This window comes from Syngnathus leptorhynchus, chromosome 11 (assembly GCF_054491065.1).
Source record: "Syngnathus leptorhynchus isolate UIUO chromosome 11, UIUO_Slep, whole genome shotgun sequence".
Lineage (NCBI taxonomy): Eukaryota > Metazoa > Chordata > Actinopteri > Syngnathiformes > Syngnathidae > Syngnathus > Syngnathus leptorhynchus.
Window position 1 is genome coordinate 9,336,107 of NC_141205.1, and position 11,849 is coordinate 9,347,955.

Sequence of the window (11,849 nt, forward strand, 5' to 3'; positions counted from 1 at the left end):
ATGACAGCCGAGAAGAGCGGGCCGGTTATAAACGGTAAACCGGAGGATGGCAGGGACACGGATGACTCCAGCTCCAGCCTGGACAACAGGGAGTACTACGAGAGAGGCCAATGGAACAACAAGATGGAGTTTGTCCTGTCTGTGGCGGGAGAAATTATCGGGCTGGGCAACGTCTGGAGGTTTCCTTACCTCTGCTACAAGAATGGAGGAGGTAAGAATGTTGACCTCACTGAAATTCATTGAGCAGAAAGATGAGAACTTTGACTACAATCAACCGTGAGGACAATAAATGATCAATTTGTATAGTGGGATTGAAAAAACATGTTTGTGGAGTCTGCTGACATCAGGTTCTTCTTTGGACTCAGTGAGTTGGGCTGTCCACTCCATTTGGACTCAATGGAGCGCCTTGTCTAAATTGGTCATTTCCCAACCCGAAGGTTCTGGGTTTTACCTGTGTCCCCATCAGTGGGTGATTGAGGACTGTGTTAAAAAACTTTGTCTCAACATAAAATAAATACAGTTTCATGTAGGATTGAAGAAACTCAGACAGGTCATAGCAACTTTGAAAGATAGGTTCAGATGATGTGGAATGCACGTATTTATATGTACAATGACTTGTCATGAGTGGTTTTGTACTTTTTAATCATCTCCAACTTTATTGATTCTATTGAGATTTAAAAAGTTTGCTTAAAAAAAGTCAGACCTCTATTCTTCAGCCAAAATCTTTTTTAAAAAAATCTCTCATATGTGTCAAGGTGCCTTCTTCGTTCCATACGTTATCTTCTTCATATGCTGCGGTATCCCCGTGTTTTTCCTGGAGACCGCCCTTGGTCAGTTCACCAGCGAAGGAGGAATCACATGCTGGAGAAAAGTCTGCCCCCTGTTTGAGGGTAAGAAATTCCTTCTGCTCTCTCAAAGGTTTTTATCGTCATCCACGTGTAATTTTACAAAACATGTTTTTATGTGATTTCAGGCATTGGCTATGCAACCCAGGTGATTGAAGCTCACCTAAACGTCTACTATGTAGTCATCCTCGCCTGGGCTATCTTCTACCTCTTCAACTGTTTCACCACTGAGCTCCCATGGGCTAGTTGTGGCCACTACTGGAATACTGGTGGGAGAGCGGAGCATCTTTGATCCCGTTTTATGTTTGTTCTTCTTCAACAAGCCAATGAAGGCAATGTGTCTCCACAGAGAACTGTGTCGACTACTATGGAGAAAATGCCACCAACATTACTAGCGCCAACGCAACCTCTCCTGTTATTGAATTCTGGGAGTGAGTACAGTATTTTTCCCCACTTTCAGTATTCTTTAGAGATCTCTGGATATCAAATGTGAATGAAACAGTTTTCACCCAGTTTTCACCCAATCACACTACAGCCATTTCCTTTGAAGCAATCATCTCCTGACCCAAATAGCTTCATGTGTAAAATCTTAACACAGCCTCAGATGGTTTCAGTGATCTCCTCAACTCCCCTGCCCAAAATAATTAGTCAGCTCTTTTCATATTTGTCAATAGGGTCCACTAGGCCAGCTGTCTCCCAGTTGGAGTCACAAGCATGGCAGCAGATCGGCCTTTGTCAGCGGGCAATGCTGACTGCACTTCCATTCTCATTGCCAGTCCCTGTTGTTACAACATAACTGTGCAATTTTTACCCAATAATTCGTCAGAGTATAGGCAGAAAGAAAAGGCCCTTTGAGGTGATTTTGTGAAGAAAAATGTCCCACATGCATGAGACATGACAACGGCATCATTAACGGTGACACCATTTTCACAAATGTCTTGAAACGAAGCGCTGCAAAAGAATACATTGATACATTTTTAAATTATTTATTTCAAGGACCAACACAAAGACCAGTTAAACAGAATTACTGTCATACAGGATCACAAAAAACCGGCTTTTGATTCCCTGAACTAGAGCTTTCAAAAGACCGTCCTTTGGTATAGCTAACTAGCTAGCTAGCATAATGCGTACAAGTCTATCTGAAGACAAATGCTACGCGATGAATCTGTCTAAAAGCACTTGTTAGAGTACTCAAATGCAATCCAGATCGGTTGTAGTGTTCCAAGGTAGCCCTTGTGGCTGACCAGGACATGGTAGCCGAGTTGGACTTAGCCTGTGGCCTGCCACCAAGAACATGTCACCATGATCAATGGCTGCCTCAATGGCACCTCGGGGGTGAACTCGCTGGCCAAGATTTGGCAAACGGCGTTTCGCTCTGCCGCCTCGCATCCTCCATCAATGCCGTTGCCTGGAAATGCTTTGACAAACAGGAAGCACGGGGTTGGTTCGCTGCCGCAAATGACCTACGGTGGCACACTTGTTGACTGGGTCACCTTGACTATGACACATGCAGGACCACGGGGATGCGCTGTGGCCATGGAAGAACAACTTCTTTCCAATGTGTAGGCTTGCAAAGTGCCAAGTAATTCTGGATTACTACCCGGAGAAAAACTTGGAAATTTTCAGGAGAATAACTCATCTGTTGCAGTAGAATGGTTTATTTTTTTCATAATGAAGGCTTCTCGGTCTCAATTTGAGTTTCTGGCAGAAAGTCGATAACACATGAGAGTCCTCACCCCATTTCGCCCAATTTCAAAATAGCACATAAAATACCCATGGCAAGTTGACAATAATCATTCCTTTTCTGAGTGAAAAATGCCAATTGATTCTCAGCAGAATGTCATGCTGCGTAATTCTAATAAATGATCAAGTATTTTTTCCTTATATTACTTATATTTATGAGTAGCTGCAAAAGATAGAAGTAAAAAAGGCTGGCAAAGATGTTTTTTGTACTCTTCATGCAGACAGTGAATTCCTCTTATTGGTGAGCTGCCAGTTGTCAGTTTTTGTCTGGGTCCATACAGACGGAGAGTCCTGAAGATATCTGATGGTATTGAGCACATGGGGGGGATGCGCTGGGAGCTGGCCATGTGCCTGGCACTGGCCTGGTTTATCTGCTACTTCTGCATCTGGAAGGGACCCAAGTCCACTGGCAAGGTGAGATTTCTTCTTATGACTACTTTTCACCACTGCTGAATCCACCTTTAATTTCCACCGCCAGAGCTGCCTTGAGCAGGGTCATAAGCACACCCAACAATCCTTTGGGAGAACTCTCAGAGGCCCAGTGGTCCAGAATAAGTCGGTAGATGGAGGTAGAATGTGGAAAAGGCTTGCAAGAATGGCAAAACACAGAATAAAAAAGAGGTGTGTGAGGAGGGGGGGGAAATGAATGGACTCGCATTCTACATGATAGAGGGAAAACAAAACAACGAGGTGGCACTGCTGATTTGCCCCTAAAGTGTCTTTTGTCCGTCTGTGAAGTAAAGAGAGGAGAATGCTCCTTCATGGCTGGGGGCTTTAGCAGCCGGTCCAAGATTGATTCCTGTATTCACTGAAGGGAAAGAGGAGCGAGCGTTCATGATGAGCATGCAGAGTATTTCCTCGGCCTCTCCCTCCCTCACTTTCTTCTCCAGAGACCCAACGGGCCCATTCAGCCACGACACCGCTAAGCTGTTTGCTTTGTGACTGTGTTTGCAAGCCATTCTCACATTTAAGCCCTCCCGGTAAGATTTACGGCGTGGCGGGGGCAGGATTGACCCGTGAATTTGCACCGGCTTAAATGTTTACTCATGGTGAGGTGTAGGCAGCGTCAAAGTTCACACAGGGAGTGAATATTGCCCTTTTTGTCACCCCAAAAGTGGAGAAAAGGGGAATGAGAGGCTTACGATGTGTAATCGTTGTATTTGTCAATCTGAAAGAAGCAGGCCGCATGGCAGGAGACGGGTTTTCTCACACTTTTCCTGTCGTACATGTTGGGATTAGCACATCTTAAATTGTGTGGCCTTAATAAGTCTTTAGCATCATAAAATGCGACTTTTTTTTTTCTTTACAAATGTTTGCATAACATGCTCAGCCCGGAATTTAGCATCTTGCTATATTTAGAGCCAATGCAGCATAAGGATCAATTCCATATAGTGTATGTTAATCTTTAGTTTGTGTGTGTATGTACTTCTACGTTGTGAATGAAGTTGTGTATTTGTCCGCTTGTTGTGCATCTCTTTGAAGCACATTTTCCCACACTGCCAGCATCACTCCTCCGGGCTCCTCCTGTTTAAGAGACCGAGCCAAGGGAGCCCTTGCTTTCTTTTCACTCTCCTGGCCCGGCCGGCTCTGTTCTGTTCCATTCTGCCCTCAATTGGTGACCGTTGACTGAGTTCCAGAAAGCCAGGCGATATATGTTGCCCACGCCGGCCTTTTTTTTTCAAGTGGATTCTGGAGATGTTAAGCTCAAAATGCTCTTCAGCTATCCTTTGGGAAGTTTTCGGCAGTGATGAACACGATGAACTGTAGTATGTTTAGGTTCTGCATTTGTATATGCATATAAGTCAAAAAATATTGCAGGAAGAAAAAAATGCACCAGCCACACCGTATAAAAAATGCAATTTACAGTGAGAAAATATGGTACAAAAGAGACAGTTTATTATTATTATTATCGTTATTATTATTATTGTTGATAGTGGGTAAATGCCAGTTACGGCCAAGTGGTTACTATTGATTTTCTGTTCGGGGTTTTTTGTAATCTAGGCAAAAATTCAGTGCTGCTTGTGTTTGTTTGTACTTCCAGGTTGTGTATGTGACGGCCACATTTCCTTACTTTATGTTGCTGATTCTACTGATCAGAGGAGTAACGCTGCCCGGAGCGTATGACGGCATCAAGTTTTACCTCTATCCAGATATCTCTCGTCTGTCCGATCCTCAGGTACGTTGGAGACAGATGCACCCTTTTCTTAGTTCATTTGGAGCTGGATATGAATTCTTAGATGATTACTTAAACTCCGTGTTTGTGTGTGTGTGTGTGTGTGTGTGTGTGTGTGTGTGTGTGTGTGTGTTTGGAGAGGGGTAGGGGCAACAGAAGCAGTTAAGGAGGTTGACACTGTTGAGAGAGGAAGACATTACTTCTGACTCTGATGTTAAATTGACTTCCCTGGAGGACAATCAGGGCTCTGTTCAGTGTTCACTTCAAGGCTGTGTGTAATGTGTGTGCGTGTGTTAGCTCAGCTCCATGTCTTTACCCTCCAAGTGCTGTCCATCACTCACTTGTCCTTTCCTGACTTTTCAGACTTTCCCCCAATTGCTACCTAAAAAATGTTTCCTTGCCCTCGCCCATGCTTAGTGTTTCTTGAAGTAGCTTACTGTTGTGTACATCTCTCATCCCAAACTACTACGATGGTAGTTTGCTTGTGTTCACCACCAAGAACCTAATCAGATTCCCATTATGTAATATTCCAAGATCAGACAGTTATGCCTTGACTTGCCCCTTGATCAATCTATTGAAACTAGTTTGAGTATTCGCACAATAGTTCTTTCTGTCACACGGTCCCAATCTTGCTACATCTAACAGTAACCAATGTGAATTGCAGACTTCACTACATTACATTTCAATAAAATTCCCACATTGCCCTAGTTTGAACTTTCTTAAATGAACTGTCACTTGTTCAAAAATCTCATTTCATGAAGTAATTGCTTCGAGCTGCATTGAATGAGATTGACTTGTGTCTGTCAGATGTCGGCAAGGCAGGTGTCTTGTATCAAACCCGGCAAATGGGAACAGAAAATGAGCTTCAATTGAGCATTGTGAAGCCATCGCTATGTATTAATGTGCAATACACTCAACATTTTGTTACATGATTTACTTCATAAACACTATATTTGTGTAGATCTAGATTATATTTTCAGATCTGAAAGCGCAAACACCTTAGGCATTATACGTACTGTAATTCAGGCGTGTCAAACTCATTTTTGTTGTATAGTTTGTTGTATAGTTTCCTTCGGAGAGCTTTGAAATCCGAGACTAGTAAAACCTGTTCAAATATTTTAAAAAGATAAATGGTAATAAAAATTGCTATCGACGTCTTTGTTTTTAAGAGTGAAGTATCTTTGCAGGCCACATAAAATGATGTGACGGGCTGTATCTGTCCCCCGAGCCTTGAGTTTGACACCCTTTGCTGTAGATCAACAATAATATATATTCATATGTGTTTGGGATTGGATCCAGCAGTTGTAAACAGCAAAACTAGTCATAGCACTAGTAGACCTACTGAGCTTCAGTTTTTACATGGTGGACATGTTTTCAAGACGCAATACTTGCAAACACAAGCCGATCAAATTAGGGACAACATCAACAAGAGATTCTCTAGGGGGCTGGGCCGTTAAGGTTTCCCTACGCTGTGCGGCCATCAGCCCAGGGCAAACTAAAGGGAACATTAATGAACATTAGGAAAGAAAGGCCCGTTCTTCCACAGGAACAGGCCTGTGTTTGTGGGGTCACGGAAGTTACCGTGGTTACTCACAGGAGGGAGTGAAGATTGTGTGTTTGTGAATTGTTTTGTGGCGGTGAAATGAGATTAGTGGTTGAATGGTGATGTGAGGAAGTTTTCAAATAGCCGTGCTGCATTCGGTTTGAATTTGCTAGCAACCCCATGCTAAGCCTGCGGGTTCGGAGGTCCTGTGCTGCAACTTCAAACTGTTTCATAACGCACCTTACCTAATATCCATTTTGCTTCTAATTTATCTCATAGGGCTGATGACCCCTTTCTAAAATATAGAGCTAAATAATTTTTTCTTTTTTTTTTCAGAAAACACGAAAAACTGAACCAAATGATTACGAATTTTATTTCAGTGGTAGAATTGAATCTTTTTTAACTAAATATGCAGCATATTTTTTCAAAGCATATATTTTCTCAATAAAATATAATTTACTGAGCATATTGCAATTAATTAAATCACAAAAATTCAATTAGCACTGGCATGAGCTCAATAGACTATCAATTTCAATTTTTGTCATCCTCGTAATTGATATAAGCTGCATCATTTCCAGGTATGGGTGGATGCTGGAACACAGATCTTCTTCTCCTACGCTATCTGCTTAGGCTGCCTTACTGCTCTTGGTAGCTATAACGCCTACAACAATAACTGCTACAGGTAAGAATGTGTTGAATTTTGTCCTATTTTGAATTTGTCATGACAATTGGGAGTGTAATCACTTCCTGACTTGCTCCTCAGGGACTGCATCATGCTGTGCTGTCTGAACAGCGGCACTAGTTTTGTAGCAGGTTTTGCTATTTTCTCCGTGCTGGGATTCATGGCCTACGAACAAAATGTTCCCATTGAGGCCGTGGCAGAATCTGGTGAGTGTGGAAAAGAAATCGCAGAACCCAGTTAGGGATGTGGGCGTATTAAAATCACTTACTATAAGATGGCGTTCCTTCGTCCATCATAATGTGAAGGCACGTTATGTAACTTCACACTCGCACAACCTCTCAGACCACAACTTGATGATTTATTCACATTGGTATGAATGATTTAGAGAGAATGACAGCGTGAGAGATTTAAAATTCTTGTCTCAGAGCACAGCTAAAAGATTATCTTTGATGCTCCACCCACAGTGGACAGACATGGCTGTCTGCTGCATCTTATTTTGAACCAGTTAGTGTTGCTTTGAAAACAGCATATGCAGAAACATCATCAGTCTCCCGCGTTTGTGTTTTGGATCATTTATAGCTGCTGTGGTGCAACAAACACAGCGGCGTAATGTATCACAATTTCTCCAGCTGAGTGATTAATGTGTCTGTTTTCCATTGATGGATAAAAAGTGAGAAAGTGAGATACTCTGTAAACATGGAAGCATCCAAAAAGAAATAATTTTCTTTAAGCATGAACCATTAAGGGGACCATATATAAATACCAGACTTCAACCGTCACGACAATATTGTGACATCAGTGTCTGTTTTCAGGTCCTGGTCTTGCCTTCATTGCATACCCAAAAGCTGTGACCATGATGCCGCTGTCTCCACTTTGGGCCTGTCTCTTCTTCATGATGCTCATCTTTCTCGGACTGGACAGTCAGGTGAACAAGCCCAGAGACAATATACACCTCATCAGGAGATGAACCTCTCTTCTTTTAACATCCAATATTACTGCTACTGGCGGAGCTAGGGGAGGTGGGGGGGGGGGGGGGGGGGTGCACCGGTGCACTGCCCCCCACCCCGAAATATGCTATAAGAGTTTTTTTGTGACACGCAATATTGACTTTTTGCTCCCCACCAATGTATAATTTCTGCAAACTCAGAAATAATGCAATAAGACGGCTGGGATATAGTAAAAACATTCCCACTGATATGACCCACACCTCTTTGTGTCATTTCTCAGTTTGTGTGCGTGGAAAGCTTGGTGACAGCTGTGGTGGACATGTACCCAGAGACATTCAGGAGAGGCTACCGCAGAGAACTGCTGATTCTCGGCATGTCTATCGTATCTTTCCTCATAGGACTTATCATGTGTACAGAGGTGAGACTTTTACTCTCAAGTATTGTGAAAACTGTGGTGCCTTACGATTCAAGTGTAATTTTTCTTGTTAAGTTGAATTCGGAAAATCAAGTCATACGTATCTTCAGGCACTATTGTGAGCAATGTAGTATATCCCATTTCTATTGACCTGTTTCTACTGCTCAATAGAATTCAATTATTTTCACGTCCATGATACATCATCATCATTGTCATCATCACTGTCATCGTCATCTCCACCAGATGAAAGCCAGCAGGTACAAAACATTTTTGTGATACTGTCTGATTGTATCATACAATGTGAGCTGTCACTTTGACTTGTGTTGAAGTAGATTTTCAATATACTGCTGTCATATTCAGTGAATGTATAGTGTGTCTGCTGCAGCATGCTTTTAAGGCCATCTCTCCCTACTGTGCTTTTATGACAATAATCGTTGCTTATATCACCCACTAAAAGCTTCTCTTTCTATAAGCACTGGTGTCCATCCATCCATCCATCCATCCATCCATCCATCCATCCATCCATCCATCCATCCATCCATCCATCCATCCATCCATCCAACCATCCATCCATCCATCCATCCATCCATCCATCCATCCATCCATCCATCCATCCATCCATCCATCCATCCATCCATCCATCCATCCATCCACTCTTGAACCATTCTATTGTCTACAGGGCTCATAAGTGCCGTAAAATGTCAGCACATAACCAAATGTACCATGTTGACGTTATATACGTGACAGGTTTTATTCCCACTCTCCAGCTGTAATTTCCAATGATTTTTTTTTAAGTTGGTCATCAATCTTTCACATCCAAAGTGACAGTACGTTAACATGTCCAATATTTATGGCGACTTTTACACATCTGCCACTTTTAACTGCCGCAAAATGGCCCTCATGGATTAAAGACGATAAACATGGTAGTGTGGTGTATTTGAAAGGTCCCGCGGGAAGCCATTGAGTATTGACCGTGCTGAGATTTTCTGTTTATGAACAAGCAGGTCAGACCTCTGATGTAACCCTGCTCTGGGATTCTATTCATGAGTGTCCTTTTAGTGGAGTTGTTTTAGGTGAAACTCCACTAGTACCGTAAGACCTTCTACTAGTGTGCAGAGAAGAATATCGTAACGTATGATGGTAGATATGTGGATCTTGAGAGGGACTGAAAGTGTCGAAACAAAATGTGTTTGCAATCACTGCTCTTCACGAATAAAACTAAAAACGCCACTTTTGCAGTAATGAAGAAAGTATTCCCACAAAAATCTCCATTTCTCAACGGATTTAAACAAATCAAAAGTTCACCTCCTTTGATGCGGGGGAAGCTGTTATTTTTCTCCGTCTTATCAGTTCTAATACATTGGATTTTTGCTGCAAGATGAAAGACAAGATTATACAAAGAATGGCACAAAATATCCAATCAGATTGTTGCAAACGGCTCATGGGAACGTATTGTACAGTCTATGCCTGGTTTCTTAAAGTTCCAGGAACCTTTACTATACCTCCTGGAACTGAAAGGTTCTTATCAGATATGGTCATCATAAAAACATTAAATGGAAGTGAATTTGCATCTGATAGCTGCTTTGTCTCCTCACAGGGAGGGATGTACGTCTTCCAGCTGTTTGACTCCTACGCCGCCAGTGGCATGTGTTTGCTTTTTGTGGCCATCTTTGAGTCCATATGTATCGGATGGGTGTATGGTAAGACACGACTCAAGACTTCTTACTTGATCTCAGTAACAGTGTCCAGGCCTGTGGGCTCATCATTCACATGCAGAGACAAAACTGAAGAAAAATAGGGCAGTGGCAACTCCGCCATCTGCTGGAGATGAGCATAACGCAGAGAAGTGCTTGAATGCAGTGTCATCACAGATCAGTCATATCACCTATTTGAAGCCATAGGAGAAAATAAATAAGTGGCCGATATATATGTTTTTCAGGCAGCGACAGATTCTACCGAAACATTGAGGACATGATTGGCTACAGGCCTGTCTTCTTCATCAAATGGTGCTGGATGATCTTGACCCCAGGCATCTGTGCTGTGAGTCCACCAAACAAACACACGATTATTCAGATGAGCCTTTTCTTCATTAATCAATCCAAATTTGTAGATGATAATTCCTGTCTTTCCTTAATTGCAATTTTACCCTACTGTACGTTAACTTAGGTGAGGTCTCCATATTAATTGAGGACACTGTGTATTGTGTTCTACACTAGAACACTACAAAAGAGTGTTTTATCGTTTGCGCTCCAGGGTATTTTCCTGTTCTTCTTGATCAAATACAAACCGCTCAAGTACAACAACGTGTACGTCTATCCCGACTGGGGCAACGGCATCGGCTGGTTCATGGCCATGTCCTCCATGGTGTGTATCCCTCTGGGGATTATCTGGATGATCTGGAAGACTCCTGGAACCTTCTCTGAGGTAAAGATATGGTCATCTGCACGCAGACCTTCAGTACAAGGTACTGCACACTAAGGGCCAAATTCACTAAAGAATTGCATGGCTTTTGGGTGACACTATATTTTATATTTTAGACAGTGTCGATTTTGAATCAGAAGAACTATCATTTTGCGATTGGTATTCCACTCCAGTCCTGTGAGTGGCAGTACGGTGCTTTCAAACTGTCAAACACACAAACAAATGAAATAAAAAAAATTAACAAATAGAATCCAGAAGGCCTTTACACAATCTCACGCAACCCCTGAATGACCTTGTACAAGTAGAGTGCTCACCTCGCTCTCCACTCCTCTGCAGAGAATGAAGAAGTTGACGACGCCCAGCCCGGACCTGAAAATGCGTGGGAACCTTGCCGCTCTCAGTCCGTATGCCGCCAATGACGCCATGCTTAAGGCTGACGGGAAAATTTCTACCGTCTCAGAGAAGGAAACACACTTCTAACTGACTTTCTGGCCTAAATTAAGTCCAACTCTTCAACAACAACAAAATGACAGCACAAGTCAGCTGTCATTTCATAAATATGAAACAAATCAAAGGCTTGTTTTGGTTTTGTAAAAAAAGAAAAATGAATCACCAGATAATCTGCTTTTGTTTTGCACAAACTTTGATAACACATTTGTTGGGTTCTTTTAACCTTGTCACTAAAGCAGATGCTTTCTTTGCTAACGGTTTAGTAGTTAAAAAATTATTTTGATGACGTACGTTTATATTGCCATTAGCTGGCCACGTTAGTGTCTGTGCCTTGTTGTAGACAATTCAGGTAGGCAAGCAGAACAGGTAGGGCAGATCGGGTAGGGGTGCAAATCGGGTAGAGCAGATCAGGTAGGGCTGCAAATTGGGTAGGTAAGCAAATAATGTAGGGCAAATCGGGTAGGGGTGCAAATCGGGTAGGCAAGCAGATCGGGTAGGGGTGCAAATTGGGTAGGCAAGCAGATCGGGTACGCAAGCAGCTCGGGTAGGCAAGCAGATCGGATAGGGGTGCAAATAGGGTAGGCAAGCAGATTGGTTAGGGTAGATCGGGTAGGGGTGCTGACAGAGTAC

At 42.6% G+C, this 11,849-nt stretch overlaps 1 protein-coding gene across 1 annotated transcript; it reads left to right on the forward strand.

Moving 5' to 3' along the window:
* slc6a11b (solute carrier family 6 member 11b) lies at positions 1 to 11,249 on the forward strand. The gene is made up of 14 exons (XM_085925183.1): positions 1 to 211; positions 756 to 890; positions 974 to 1,114; positions 1,195 to 1,276; positions 2,870 to 3,002; positions 4,630 to 4,764; positions 6,883 to 6,986; positions 7,068 to 7,192; positions 7,799 to 7,911; positions 8,214 to 8,351; positions 9,946 to 10,048; positions 10,288 to 10,388; positions 10,602 to 10,772; positions 11,106 to 11,249. Exons 1-14 carry the CDS (start codon positions 1 to 3, stop codon positions 11,247 to 11,249), a joined length of 1,836 nt encoding a protein of 611 aa, XP_085781309.1.
* Positions 11,250 to 11,849: the final 600 nt, after the last annotated feature.

Bases quoted from the DNA above. Each gene is read 5' to 3' on its own strand.
- slc6a11b (XM_085925183.1), top strand. From the start codon at position 1: ATGACAGCCGAGAAGAGCGGGCCGGTTATAAACGGTAAACCGGAGGAT. The intron at 212-755 runs GTAAGAATGTTG...ATATGTGTCAAG, and splicing joins CTGCTACAAGAATGGAGGAG to GTGCCTTCTTCGTTCCATAC. The intron at 4,765-6,882 runs GTACGTTGGAGA...CATCATTTCCAG, and splicing joins CTCGTCTGTCCGATCCTCAG to GTATGGGTGGATGCTGGAAC.